This window comes from Oncorhynchus tshawytscha, linkage group LG02 (assembly GCF_018296145.1).
Source record: "Oncorhynchus tshawytscha isolate Ot180627B linkage group LG02, Otsh_v2.0, whole genome shotgun sequence".
Classification (NCBI taxonomy): Eukaryota; Metazoa; Chordata; class Actinopteri; order Salmoniformes; family Salmonidae; genus Oncorhynchus; species Oncorhynchus tshawytscha.
In genome coordinates, this window is record NC_056430.1 from 18,910,409 (window position 1) to 18,925,935 (window position 15,527).

General features: G+C 43.2%; 1 protein-coding gene across 7 annotated transcripts in view; it reads left to right on the forward strand.

Annotated features, from left to right (window-relative positions):
* LOC112220232 (forkhead box protein P1-B) overlaps positions 1 to 14,150 on the forward strand; it is a 234,303-nt gene extending 220,153 nt beyond the window's left edge. For 6 of the 7 annotated variants that reach the window (XM_024381993.2, XM_024382007.2, XM_042331558.1 and 3 more), the window contains 7 exons: positions 4,530 to 4,740; positions 4,922 to 4,998; positions 5,706 to 5,807; positions 8,056 to 8,177; positions 8,967 to 9,036; positions 9,260 to 9,426; positions 13,541 to 14,150. In XM_024381993.2, coding sequence (XP_024237761.2) covers positions 4,530 to 4,740; positions 4,922 to 4,998; positions 5,706 to 5,807; positions 8,056 to 8,177; positions 8,967 to 9,036; positions 9,260 to 9,426; positions 13,541 to 13,679 — 888 coding nt within the window. In that variant the 3' untranslated portion in view covers positions 13,680 to 14,150. The remainder of the gene's footprint in view (positions 1 to 4,529; positions 4,741 to 4,921; positions 4,999 to 5,705; positions 5,808 to 8,055; positions 8,178 to 8,966; positions 9,037 to 9,259; positions 9,427 to 13,540) is intronic. The other variant, XM_024382000.2, reaches the window with a different exon arrangement.
* The last annotated feature ends 1,377 nt before the right edge of the window (positions 14,151 to 15,527 follow it).

Consider the following 15,527-nt stretch of genomic DNA (forward strand, 5'->3'; position numbering starts at 1 on the left):
GGCCTACCCAAAATAGAGAATAAAAGCCTCTCTATGGCCAGGGCGTGACAGTATACAAGAAAATAAATTTTTAAATATATGTGTGTGTGCGTGTGTGTATGAGAGTTAGGCTACATGGAGGAAACTACTGGATAGTTTGGTTCTTCAGGCTGACCTCTAGTCTATGCTTTAAGTTATTGAGGAATGATGATGTTTTGACAATGTGAAGAGAGGAATTCTAGAGTATGGAACATCTGTATCAGCCAGAGAATTGACTATGTGAGGTGTTGCAGTGGGGAGAGTGAAGGTTATCGTTGTGTCTTGTGTTGTATGCATGGGTTTGGGAATTAACCTGGAAGAATCCATTGAAAGGTTTAGGTAGATTTTGGCTTGGGCGGTGTACATTATACTGGGGTATTTGGAAAAAGCCACAGGATGGTTTTTCAATACTGTCAATACCGTTAACTTTTTCTTGGATGTTTAAAAAAAAAAAAGTTTTACTTTTTAAGTAAATACCTGCAGTCAACTTGTGTAATAGGTTGCTTTCTTCATTTCATCTGTCAAATGAATATGTACTTTACAGTAGTTCCCAGTCACGTGTCACATGGTGTTTGTTTACAAGCACACAGAGACCAGAGACCAGAGCCTTGTGAGTCACTCACTGTCATGCAGCATGTGCCAGGTGAACTAATTACAGTATGGAATTCACAACTAAATGTTTGCCAGCTAGATATCTTATAACTATTAAGTTAACTGGCAAAAATATGCTAAATGCTCTGCAGTTGTGCATTTGGTTTGCTAAATTAGTAGCTAGCTAGCTATTTACTTGTATAGTTTAGGTCAGAAACTGTACAAAATGTTCGCAATGCGCTCGTTAGCATTTTGTTAGATACTTGCATAACTTTATGAGCTGGGTTGTCTGTCTTAAATGTATGCGCGCGTTAGCATTTACCTAGCTTCCGCTATGACAATTCCTTAATACTTGTTAGCATTTTGTTAGCATTCTGGTAAGTTATGTTTTACAGTACACATTTAGAAAACTTGGCCATACCTGAGTTGGCTTCATTGATTAGTGAATCGAATTCTTGTGTGATAAAATTAAGTTGTTATCATCAGCAAAAATAATGGGAATCGTGGATCTTAGAAACAATACCAGTTTCCATTGATTAATTAGGAGCACATACACTATATGTACAAAATTATGTGGAGACCCTTTCAAATGAGTGGAGTTGGCTCTTTCAGCCACACACGTTGCTGACAGGTATATAAACTCAAGCACACAGCCATGCAGTAGAATGGCCATACTGAAGAGCTCAGTGACTTTCAATGTGGCACCGTCATAGGATGCCACCTTTCCAACAAGTCAGTTCGTCAAATTCCTGCCCTGTTTGAGCTGCTGTAAGTGCTGTTATTGTGAAGTGGAAATGTCTCGACAACGGCTCAGCCACGAAGTGGTAGGCCACACAAGCTCACAGAACGGGACCAAGTGCTGAAGCATAAAAATTGTCTGTCCCTGGCTGCAATTCTCACTGCCTAGTTCCAAACTGCCTCTGGAAGCAACGTCAGCACGATATATGTTTGTCGGGAGCTTCATGAAATGGGTTTCCATGGCCGAGCAGCCTCACACAAGCTTAAGATCACCATGCGCAATGCCATGCGTCGGCTGGAGTGGTGTAAAGCTCGCCGCCATTGGACTCTGGAGCAGTGGAAACGCGTTCTCTGGAGTGATGAATAATGCTTCACCATCTGTCAGTCCAATGGACAAATCTGGGTTTGGCAGATGCCAGGAGAACACTACTTGCCCAAATGCATAGTGCCAACTGTAGAGTTTGGTGGAGGAGGAATAATGGCCTGGGGCTATTTTTCATGGATTGGGCAAAGACCCCTTAGTTCCAGTGAAGGGAAATCTTAATGCTACAGCATACATTGACATTCTAGACAATTCTGTGCAAGCCGGGCCTATTCGCCAAACATCAGTGCCCGACCTCACTAATGCTCTTGTGGCTGAATGGAGGCTAGATGTTCCATCATCTAGTGGAAAGCCTTTCCAGAAGAGTGGAGGCTGTTATAGCAGCAAAGGGGGGACCAACTCCATATTAATGCCCATGATTTTGGAATGAGATGTCCAACTAGCAGGTGTCCACAAACATCTGATCATGTAGTGTATCTACAGCACACGTCATACAGTACACTCTCCTACATAAATGGTCTAATTAATAGTTAGCCTAGATTAAATACACAGCAAGCATATACTGTACATACACAGTGTCAACTGAATAGGATTGTGTTTATTCCTTTGAGCTTGATTGTAAAAAAATTCAAGACAGAATGCAGCGCATAAACTGTGTGTGTGTGCGTGTTTTGTGTGTGCGATGCATATGTGTTAGTAGTTGTGATTGTGTGGTTGTGGGATTGTGTGTCTGTAGTTGGTGTCACTAAGCATTCTTGTCAGAAATCTGACCTTTTCACAGTACATAATTAAAATTAAGGAGGGAATTTTTGTTTATTTTTTCTTTAGCAGCTTGGCGAATCAAAGCCAGTATAATTAGATCACCCATTACCATTTAATTAATTTCTGTGTGAAGTCTCATTTTGTCTCTGCACTGGAGTGAGCCCAAATGGTGAGGGAAACAAAGGCCATGCTATTACCAGGCTGTCTGGCCTATTGTTGAGGGCCACTCACTGTTTATGGCTGGGGAATATGGATGAAACATGAAACAAAGACTGCTAGTCAACAGGAAAATAAGTCAGACGCCCAGCCTATTGATAGTATTGTCAGAAAACAATAAACCCACATGTGATTTATTTGGGTCTTGATTTAGAGTAACACCACTTGTACAGTAGTGAATTTACAGTAGTGAATCTACAGTATACAGTTATGTGTTAATGGACATTTTTTCAGGGGTTGATTAAGTCTGAAATTTGAAAGTGGAAATTACATACTTCTGAGGCTTTTTTAAATACACTAGAATTTTGACATTCCCTGCATTTCAGGAAAATTATCCTATAACAGGGTGATCAAATTCAGATCCCTCATGTATTTGTGAAGAACTCTGTCAACAGGCATATTTCGGCCTCAGAATTGTAAATTAACATTAAATGCATGCATATCTCTATTGATGCAGAAAAAACAGACACAATTCCTTTGTTTTAGCAAGTGAAATGCAAATGAATACAAATACAAAAAATACATTTCATTTAAAAAATCACACTAGCCGTAACCTGGTTAAGTCAATGCCATGTCAATGATGAATTAAGCAGTGGTGCCAGCCATGCAGCTAGCCCCAGATTTCTTTATTATATACCTGTCTATCATACGGGGCCATCTCAATGGTAATGACTGCTAATAGGGTTGTGGTAATTGGGTGGCCATGTAGGCTCCATGTGATGGGGGTGAGATGTTAAACACTGTCTGTTCTCTTTCACCTTCAAGCCCCCCGCCTTCCTTGCATCTGCAGGCACCCACAACCATTATCAGCAAAAATTTGACATCTGATACCTCCAAAGCAATTGACAGCTTCGACTTTTCATTAATTTGTTAGCAAAGTCCGCAAATGATTGTCAAAGAGGTGACGCATCCTGCCCTCTCTCTCTCTCTCTGTTTTTTCCTCCCCTCTTTCCTCGCAGACTGAAGTGGTGTTTAATTTGGAAACTGGCCTCCTTCGGGCAAATTAGCAATTATAACAATTTTGTGGGAATATGTATATGTGTCATTAGTATTCTTGCAAATTAATAACTGGAGCAAAGGGTCAGGCTAGAATTTTCCACTTGACTGCTGCTCCACTGTGGAGGCAGTGTTTGGAAGCAGCCACAGCTGCTGGAAGCCATGGTATACCTTTGGAGCACTTGGCTTAATTAGTTTACCTTGTAGACATTATTACTAATATCTCTCCCCACTCCCTTTTCACACCCCACCCCTCGAAAGAACAGCAAACCCTCTCTCTCCCCCTTCTACAAAATATTCCGGAGCCATTTTGCGCCAGCCAGCCTAGACCTGATGATGGGGTCATTTAGATACAGCATTTAATCATCACATCACCTCCATAAGCATCTCCTAATTAGAGTCCTTACAATACAATTTCAGCTTGTAATTAGCCCAGATTGTCTGCTTCCTCTACGTGGCTTATTAGTGGTTGCTCAGCGGGAGGTGAGAATCTCACTGTCATTTGTCAGGGCTGTTAGTGCCGCCCATCTCCCCTCACCCTTGCCAGTCGCCCATCCCCGGGGAGGGGAGGGGGTTGGTTGAAGTGTGTGGGTGTGATCTGCCAGCAGATCAAACAAAGGGAGGCAAACAGAGAGCAGGAAGCTGAGCCGTTATGGAAGGAGGAGGAGAGGAGAGAGATCCATGAGGAGGAGGTGAAAGAAGTGAAGGATGGAGAAGGAGGTGGAGAGAGAATGAACAGGACGTTTAGCAAACGTTCACGGATCATCCTCAGGGTGGCTCATAATTAAAGCTGTGATCAGCCTAGCCAATGAGGCTTGAGACACTGGATAATTAACAAGCTCCTGCCTGTCTGTCTGTGTTGTGTTTTGTTTACTCTCTCTCCCAGCTCAACCTGGTGTCCAGCGTCACCCTGTCCAAGACAGCCCCCCATGAGGCCTCACCCCCCCTGAGCCTGCCCCAGACCCCCACCACCCCCACGGCCCCCCTGACGCCCCTGTCCCAGGCCCACTCCGTCATCACCCCCAACAGCATCCACCACAGTGTGGGCCCCATGCGCCGACGTTACTCTGATAAGTACAACATGCCAATCTCCCCAGGTACTGGACCAATATAGCCCCCCCCACACACACACACACACACACACACACACACACACACAGACACACATACAATTTCAAATCTATCAGACTGCAAATGGAAATGTTGTGTCTATACTAGCTACTAACTATGGCTTTTGTCTATGTCCGTCTGTATGTTGTGGTTGCTACCCTTGTACAGATATTGTCCAGAACAAAGAGTTCTACATGAATGCTGAAGTCAGACCTCCCTTCACGTATGCCTCGTTAATACGCCAGGTAAGGATCCTCTGCTCGGCAGGCTCCGATCTGCTCTGGGCTGGTAACTTGTAATGCATTTAATCTGTCACTTAAAGGAATAGGGCCTTTAATCTGCTTCAGTGGCTTCCGTCGTTAACAGGGCACGCAGCAGATAAATATTCGGCCAAGACACAAACTGCTTATTTTTTTCTCTATGCCTCCTTGTTAAATTTCAAATACAATTTAGACGTGCAGCGGAAGATTAACCATCTGCAAATGAGTGGAAGAATGCGCTCGGGACAGCCATATATAACAATTACTTTTGATTAAGCATTACAGTGAATGTGATTATGAAATTCATTTCACACAACAGTAGGGATGAACCTGAACCTGTTCTAAGATGGCCAGTCAATTATCGGCCGGCTCGCAGTAATCTGTGATCTCAGGAATTAATCTGAGCCTGGCGTAATTGCTGGCCTGTAATCTGCCTGAGAAATGTTTTCGCTTCCCTCCATTTACACTGACAAAAGAAATATATTCAAATTGCGAAATTTGAATGGGAACCAGACAGTGTTCCATAAACAAAGCAAGAGGGTACAGATTGTGCACAAAATCACACAGACAGACCATGTTGTCTGTGTTCTTTCAGGAGAGCACAGACAACCTGCATGCCACTTGTGAATAATGTTTGTTTTTCAGAGGGAACAAAATGTTAAATGTTGTTTCTGTCTCTTGGTCTTTTCCAGGGTATCCTTGAATCCCCGGAAAAGCAGCTAACACTAAATGAAATTTACAACTGGTTCACACGAATGTTTGCATATTTCAGGCGCAATGCCGCAACATGGAAGGTAAAATCAGTCTTCACCTTAGACTAATATAAAGGGCAGGGATTGTTGTGTTGATCTTGTGGAATTATACTGAACAAAAACATAAATGCATTGTGCAACTATTTCAAATATTTTACTGAGTTACAGTTCGTATAAGGAAATCAATATTCACAAAACAAAGCAATGTTCTGCTGTTTTTCCTTTCTTGAAGCAAACAGAAACAAATGTTAGCCATCTAAGAGCTAAAGGGCCTGTGTCTGTATAATGTCGTTCTGTGGACATTTACAATGCATAAGCTATCTTGTTTTTTGTACACAGAACAAAAATATAAATGCAAGATGCAACAATTTCAAAGATTTTACTGAGTTACAGTTAATCTAAAGAAATCAGTCAATTGAAATAAATTAATTAGGGCCTAATCTATGGATTTCACATGACTGGGCAGGGCTGCAACAGGTCATGGGGAGGCATAGGCCCACCCACTTGGCAGGCAGGCCCACCTACTGGGGAGCCAGGCCCAGCCAATCAGAATGAGTTTGTCCCCACAAAATGGATTTATTACAGACAGAAATACTCCTCAGACGATCCCAAAGGTGAAGAAGCCGGGTGTGGAGGTTCTGGGCTGACGTGGTTGCACGTGGTCTGCAGTTGTGAGGCCGGTTGGACGTACTGCCTAATTCTCTCAAATGACGTTGGGGGCAGTATATGAGAGAAATTAACTGGAAACAGCTCTGGTGCACACTCCTGCAGTCAGCATGCCAATTGCATGCTCCCTTAAAACTTGAGACATCTGTGGCATTGTGTTTTGCGACAAAACTGCACATTTTATAGTGGTCTTTTATTGACCCCAGCACAAGGTACATTTGTGTAATGATAATACTGTTTAATCAGCTTCTTGATATGCCACACCTGTCAGGTAGATGGATTATCTTGGCAAAGAAGAAATGCTCACTAACAGGGATATAAAGAAACATTGAGAGAAATAAGCTTTTTGAGCATATGGAAAGTTTCAGGGATTCTTTTATTTCAGCTCATGAAACATGGGACCAACAATTTACATGTTGTCTTTATATTTTTGTTCAGTGTAAATGATAGTGAAATATATCAAGTTTAAATGCAATGAATGAGCCTGTATCCAATTCATAACCTTGCCACATTTATTATATCTAAATAGAGCCACTCCTAACACAAACACTGTCCGTTGCCTTGCAGACAAATCATGAGGGAAAACGTTCATTCTTGTAAAAAATCCCCAGCTAATATTTGGAGATGTTTTTGGCGGTGGGTGGCATCGGTTTAACACACCAATGTGCTGCCAGGGACTCCTGGCCGAGACCCTCCCACAGAATTTAAACTGAGAACACCTTATTTCTTTTCCACTGGGCCACACACACACAGGCAGACAAACCCCAGAGAAAGAGAGAGGGCAGACAAAAAGGAGGAGGAGAGAAGGAGTAAGAGAAAAGAGAGTGATGAAGCATTGAAGGCTACCCTCATAAGGCAGGGAGGGCCTGTAGTGTAGCGTATCCACAGTGCAGCTGTGAGTGAGACCCCCTAGCCCCTCTCCACGGCTCACTGTCCTCCCTCAGCTCTCTAACTGCCTGTTTCCCCTGCCGCTGACAGCCCGACCATAGGGGCACATTTGAGTTATAAACAAAAATCCTACACTGTGACACACTCCTGCATATTGGCGTGCACACACACACACAAACACACTAAGGTACTCAGATGACAAGGGGCCAATACATTTACAGAGTTCTAATCTCATGTGTCAGTGATTGGTTCATTTAAAAAAGGTAACCTTCATACTCAATGGTCTCATGAAAAAGCTTATAATGTAAGCCGACAGCTAAAGCTTTTGGAAATGTGTCTTTTTCCTTATTGTTAAATTGTAGGTAAAGTCATAACTGAAACTAACAAGCCTGGTTTATTTGATCAAGGTCTTTGTTCAGTCTGGGTTTTTGTTATCAAGGTCTTGGTGACTCTTCTCAAATGGCTCATCATAACTTAAGGCTCTGTGAATAATATCTTTAAAGGATGTTGATGAAATGAAACTGTATTGCCATAGTAACTGGAAAATATTTCCACAATCTTTTTCTTGTTTGAAACTTTACTGCCGATAGATCACTGATACTTGAAAAAATGTACAAGGTTCTACCATGTATGTGCCTGTCTAAATGTTTCTTCTCTGAAATGAAATGTTAATGATTAGACGTTTTCGTGTGTTGATAGAGTTTTTCTCTCCCTTCTTTTTTTAAACCAACTGCAGAATGCAGTCCGGCATAATCTTAGTCTTCACAAATGTTTTGTGCGAGTAGAAAACGTTAAAGGGGCTGTGTGGACAGTGGATGAACTAGAGTTCCAAAAGAGAAGGCCACAAAAGATCACTGGGTAGGTCTGCTATCTCTGGCCGACTCTCGTGTCTGGCTGGTTGTGGATCTATAGGAAGAGGCTGCTCCATCTCATTGTCTGTGTGCCACGATGCCCCCCAAAGTCCCTGCTTGCTTTGGTGTGCAGCATCCCCCATGCTTTCAGTACTCTGACCCTGGTGTCGCATCATCACCCACATTGGCTTGTACTTGTTTTCGTTTTCATTTTCATTTTGATCCTTACCCTTTCCTCCCTTGTCCCTCTGTCTGTCCCTGTGTCTATCTGTCTGTCTGTCCTCTGTGCTGTTGTGTTGTGGTCACTGCATATGCATCTGGCTGCCCTGCTGCTTGTCTCCCACCCAGGGTACCATCCGCACCAACCTTTCCCAGCATAAGTGCTTTGTGAGAGTAGAGGACGAGTTTGGGTCCTTTTGGACTGTTGATGATGAGGAGTTTAAATGCGGCCGCCATATACAGCGAGGCCGGCCTCAGAAATACACAGCTGATGAGAACTTTGATGAGCTCCTAGTACAGTAAGAACGTCTGCCTGGCCCACCCCGCCTCTTGATCCCCAGCTCCTCCCCCCACTACCTGCATGCTCTGCCTCTGTGTTCCCATCATGCCGCTGTGTTTAGCTCTTCCTTTTTACATCATGCTTTTACAAAAACTGCTTCCATCAACTTGTCTTGTCTTCCTTACAATGAAAACAATGAATTTAAATGAGTCAGTGCGTTTTCATTGTGTGATAAAATTACCAGCATTTTATTAAATTAACTACGAGCATTTTCTAAACTAAAGTTGTTGTCTGCAGAAGTCCAGCCTTAGTGAAGAACATCCAGACCAGCTTGGGCTATGGTCCGGCTCTCTCTGCAGCCTTCCAGGTAAATATGAATACTGTCTCAGTATCAAGCTCTATTTACCTTGTACCCTTTCACTGTGAGGGGAAAGAAAGGTAGGAAATAATAAACATAACACTGTCTCCACCTCCGACTCCTGGTCACTCTTACTTGTTTTTGGATGTAGTGCTGGTGGGATGAAGGGAAGCTGAAATGTGCTGACAGTTCTCTTCCGTTTCACTGTTTTAACACTGTGCATGCTTTTTAGGCTTCAATGGCAGAAAACAATATACCTCTATACACTACTGCTTCCATTGGAAGTCCTACCCTCAACTCGCTGGCGAATGCCATCCGAGAGGAGATGATTGGAGCGATGGACCATGGAAACAGCAACGGCAGTGACAGCAGCCCAGGACGGTCTCCCTTGCCAGCTATGTGAGTGGCTCCTTACTTTCTATTTACAGTATCTGTTTAAGACTGAAGGGAAGGAAAGAGTTTCAGCTGGTCACTGATTCAAATAGATCCCAAACAGAATGGATTTGATCAAACATTTTTTATTTTTTTTTAATTACCCCCTTTTACTCCACAATTTCGATCTTGTCTCATCGCTGCAACTCCCCAACAGGCTCGGGAGGTGAAGGTCGAGTCATGCGTCCTCCGAAACATGACCCATCAAACCATGCTTCTCTTGCTCCTACCTGGCACGCAGGCGTCCCATCTAGAGCTCTGGAAATGCAAATGCGCTACGCTAAACGCTAATAGTATTAGTTAAAACGCAAACGTTCATTAAAATACACATGCAGGGTATTGAATTAAAGCTACACTCGTTGTGAATCCAGGCAACAAGTCAGATTTTTAAAATGCTTTTCGGCGAAAGCATGAGAAGCTATTATCTGATAGCATGTAACACCCCAAAAGACCCGCAGGGGATGTAAACAAAATAATTAGCATAGTCGGCGCTACACAAACCGCACAATAAAATATAAAACATTCATTACCTTTGACCATCTTCTTTGTTGGCACTCCTAGATGTCCCATAATCACTATTGGGTCTTTTTTTCGATTAAATCGGTCCATATATAGCCTAGATATCGATCTATGAAGACTGTGTGATAAACGGAAAAAATAGCGTTTCATAACGTAACGTAATTTTTTTTAATTAAAAAAGTCGACGATAAACTTTCACAAAACACTTCGAAATACTTTTGTAATGCAACTTTAGGTATTAGTACACGTTAATAAGCGATAAAATTCATCAGGAGGCGATGTAAATTCTATAGGTGTCCGTCTGGAAAAAATGTCCGGAGAAATCTCAACCAAAACATCCTGCCGGAGACCGGAGGGAATCGGTTCCCTTGGGTCGGTTCGACCAAGAATTAAATCCGAAGCAAATGAGACTCTAGACATCCTGTGGAAGCTGTAGGTACTGCAACCTCGGCCTCATTTAATCCGGTTCACCTTTAACAATTCCTGGAAGTGGCGCATGGATATTTTTTCCATTTTCAGTGATCAGATTTTCCTGCGCTTTTCGATGAAACAGACGCTCTGTTATAGTCACAGCCGTGATTTAACCAGTTTTAGAAAAGTCAGAGTGTTTTCTATCCACACATACTAATCATATGCATATACTATATTCCTGGCCTGAGTAGCAGGGCGCTGAATTGTTGCGCGATTTTTAACAGAATGTTCGAAAAAGTCTCCCGCCCGCTTAACCCGGAAGCCAGCCGCACCAATGTGTCTGAGGAAACACAGTTCAACTGACGACTGGGGTCAGCCTGCAGGCAACCGGCTCGCCACAAGGAGACGCTAGAGCGCGATGAGCTTCGTAAAACCTCCTCGGTCAAACCCTTGCCTTCCTATGGAACTCCCAATCACGGCTGGTTGTGATACAGCCCGGGATTAAACCCGGGTCTTTAGTGACACCTCTAGTACTGCGATACAGTACCTTAGACCGCTGCGCCACTCGGGATGCCCAAACACATTTTTTGATCTAGCATTTTAATATCTCCAAAAATGCCTTAAAATTGGATGTTACATGTAAATGACATATTTAAGGAACATGAAACAATGCTAAATAAAATAAGGATGACATTGGAGCGGTTGAATGGAAGGTCAGAACCGTGACTATGGCTGTAGCCTTCCCTGAAAAAGGAAACTCCAAAGCCAGGCAGGCCGGGAAGAAAAGACTGGACCCCTCTTGTTATTTCAACACAAAGTTTATAACTCTCCTTTATTACGGTTTTAAAAATTGTCCTACTGTCGGCTGAGTCCCGCCATAATCACCCCTCCAATTAAAAAAAATATATTTACAAAATGCCAGAACACAAAGTGAAAGAGCTGTTGTCTCCTCTACACTGAAACATGAGTTAGAACACATTCAAAACCCTCTCGGTCGTCGAAAGAAAAAAAAAGAAAAAATCATAATCAGTCTAGAAGAAATAGTCCAAGGTTGCCATGTAGGAAAACTGTGGTCTGCCTGGAAACCGCAGTTCCCTATTCACTTGTTGTATAGCACTGTCTTCTATGTTCTAAGCCTAAAATAATATGGGGCAGGCAGCATAATTTCCAGATGTGGGACAGACCACCGATGTGCAGCTCTGCTAGATTTAGGGATGGCCCTGTGAAATATCTCAGCTAGAGGGAAATTGTGCCTGAAAACAGAAAGGTGCAGTAATGAGCTTGTGGCGAAATGGAGGAAAGTGCCATCCCTAATCACTGTGAACATAGCTTTGGGCATTGCTCTGGAACAGGAAAGGCAGAGACAGGATGGGTGTGCTGGCCCAAAGGCTGCCTCATCTCTCTCCCTCTCTTTATCTTGAGGCTGATAAAACCCATATACTGAGCTATTTTCACAATGACTGTATGTGGATAAACTTTATATAAGAACAAAATGCATCAGAGCGTAAAACTTCAGTGCATTCGTGCAAAGCACCATTTCTTCTATCTTCTATGAAGCAGCACGCCTTCAAACAAAAGTTCAGGTTTACTTGCTAGCACCTCTATTGCTCTAAAGCCAGCTCCCTCTCTCCTCTCCATTCTCCAAGAGACACACCTCACACAAGCTACAGAATCACTACATCCTCATCCCATACAAACCAAACCTAGCTCATAGACCCAACGTCTCACAGGTCTTCACCTGGCTTACAGACAACTACTGGCTATGGAGTGGTCCAGGCCTTACATGTGTTTACCAGCTGTCTAGCTCAAAGCCCTGCATGGTTTTAGACAGAGTTAGACTTTTACTACAGAGAAGAAACCAGGGCTTTTCTCTTTTACAGGCTGACTATAATCAGGTATCCAGACCCAGCCAGCTAATTAGCAGAGTGTGGAGTCAGCATGCAGTTCAATAGCATAATAATAACAATTTCATGTTTGCCCTGCAGCCAGGGATTGAGACCTGAGGCGATGTGACTTGTGAAGTTACTTTGATCTGAAACCAATAGAAAAGCTAACTTTACTTTTTCACCTGTTTTATAATCACACCTACACTAAATGTGTCAGCTCATTGGCATAGAAATGTCTCCATCAAAATATTTGCATATCACATAAGACATTTGTGCATAAATAAATGAGATGAGTCTGGGGGGACAGAGAACATGCTTGTCCCTGGTCGCTGTTCAAAATGGGCTCAGCGTCTCCTACTGACGCCGTACAGCACGGGGTTGGCACTACAGGTTAGAATGGGAAATATCCTGCAGCTTTTCATAATGTTTTCATTTTTTCCCTCCTCTCTGCACTAGTCGGGCCTCCTTCCCGTGCGCTTTATTCCTGCGGTGTTTCTGTAATGAGAAATTTGGCAGATCTCGTAGAGCCCCCTTTGCCCAGGCAGTGGGCTGGGTTCATGTTTTGCCTTGTTTACAACTGACAGCGTTATTATTCTCTTAAGGGCTCTCTTTCTTATCACAGTGTTGTGTTGAGCTCGCCTTTCTGCTCTGCTCTCGCGCCTTCCTGCCAGCGCTTTTCTTCCATTATTGACACTTGGTGAAAATATGCATTAATTTTGGAGTTTAAAGCATGTATAGCGGTGTCTGGTCGCTGTGTTTGCTTGAAGTTGATTAATGATAGAAGCCGGCTCGGGGTCGTCCTCTGGAGACCCGCCTCGCAGGTTGTGCATGTTAACGAGTAGGAAGAGGAACACACAGCGCTCGCTGTCACTGATCTACCGCCACCAGGAAGCTGACAACAGCCCACTCTCTCCCTCCGCAGAGTCCATTCTCCTCTCTCCCCGTCGCACATTGTTAATCTTCCTCATTTATCAGTTCTAAGTGAATACCCTGTTGTCGGCTGCTATGAAAATAAAGCCTGCAGGTTTCCCGGGATTGGAATACCTTAAAAGAAGGTGAAGTTATCAACACCAGCCAAGAGAGGCCCATCTCAGAGATTCATTCGAGCCACTTGTTTGTTTTTGTTCCTCCTTTCTCTTTTAAATCTGAATCAATACATGTCTGTGATTCTCTTTTGAGGAGGGAATGAAAGGTTCAACTAGGGATTAACTAACTAAAGATAAACTGGAACATCCACTGTCTGTTTGTGTTCTGTTTCCATGCAGGCATCACATTAAAGAGGAACCGCTGGACCCGGAGGACCACGAAGGCCCCCTCTCCCTGGTGACGACGGCCAACCACAGTCCAGATTTCGATCACCACAGAGATTACGATGACGACCAGGGCCACGATGACATGCTGTAAGGTCGGGCCCCCAGGGGCCCCTCCCAGAGGCAGAACTAACCTTAGTCATCTGTGAGACGCCACAACGTCACAGATAATACAGATACAAGACTGCAGTCTCAGTCCTCTGATGACAGCTATCAAATGTTTCCAATTGACTTTTAGTGCCATTAAATACATAGTGAAAAACACAAGAAAGAGAATACGTCCCACTTGGGAGTATTTTTGATTTATATCTACTTTTTGGTTTAAGTGAACGAAAAAAAGAAAAAAGTAATTTCTACTCTACATGCGTTGGATGGACATGTTTGGTACTGGGGATGACTTCTTGGTCAGCATGCTGGCTTCAAATCCAGGATGGACTTGGACTTGCACTGTGCAGCCAGTATGAACTTGGACCTGCACTGTGCAGCCAGTATGGATTGCATACAGCCCACTCAACCACACTGAGCATGGACTGCAGAGGGGTTCTCTCTCTCACACACACACAAACACACACACACACACACACACATGCCCATAAACTCAAGAGATATTGAATGACGTTTAATTTACGCTCTGTGTGTGTGTGTGTGTGTGTGTGTGTGTGTGTGTGTGTGTGTGTGTGTGTGTGTGTGTGTGTGTGTGTGTGTGTGTGTGTGTGTGTGTGTGTGTGTGTGTGTGTGTGTGTGTGTGTGTGTGTGTGTGTGTGTGTGTAGATTTTGTTCATGGTCACTGCCTTCAAAATTTCATTGGTTTGCTTCCATCTAGGGTGGGAGGGATGTTTTTTGGTGTGTTTTGAGGGTGAGGGGTTTAAAATATGTATTTTCCATTGTTTGTTGTTGTTGCATTTCATTTCTGTAACTGATCAGACCTCATGCCCATGCTGTGGAGATTCTGTATGGTCAGCACTTAATGATGGATGTTTAGGATTTCCTTTCTTGTTGTTTCCTCTCTTTTTTTTTTACATGAAGCAGAATGTCAAATACCATGTAGTATTTTTCTGTCATTTGTTCCACATGCTTCAGAATGCCACCCCTCTAACATGTAGTCCATCCTCATCGCATCCCCCAAGCTCATCAAGTCCATCCTCATCGCATCCCCCTCATCAAGTCCAAGCTCATCAAGTCCATCCTCATCGCATCCCCCAAGCTCATCAAGTCCATCCTCATCGCATCCCCCAAGCTCATCAAGTCCATCCATCATCCCCCAAGCATCCCCCAAGCTCATCAAGTCCATCCTCATCGCATCCCCCAAGCTCATCAAGCTCATCAAGTCCATCCTCATCGCATCCCCCCAAGCTCATCAAGTCCATCCACAATGCACTACTCATAATGAAGGCTCTCTCCACGCATCAATGAAGTTTCATTTAAGATGGGAATGAATGACAGAGAAATCATGCAGGTTATGATTTATCCTCATTCAATTATATTTTAAAACAGCCCTTCAGGGCAGTGCGTTAGCTGCAACCAAATTTCTGATCATTCGCAAGCTCCCAGTTTAAGAAAGAAAATCAAATGTCAGGTGTGTATTACAAAGATAATATTTTAGACCAACTAATTGTGATTCCTGAACACAACTCTCATTGTAGTTCAAACATGTATAGTTTTCCACAGTGTAATTTCAGTCATGGAAGGATTGTTTGGCCTTGCTTGAAGATATCAAAGTTATTTTTTTTTACCATATGCATGACCAGTTGGCTCTCAAATTTGTTTGTGATTATTAATAATTACACACATCAGATGAAATATTCATGTTCTTAATTTAGGGATAATCCCAAAAACTGGCAATAAGACCTGATCATTGCTTCATTCCAGTATTGGCAGACATGTTATGCCCCCAGAAACCCACACACCACAAGGTAACTGATGATCTGGGTACTGTTTGGGG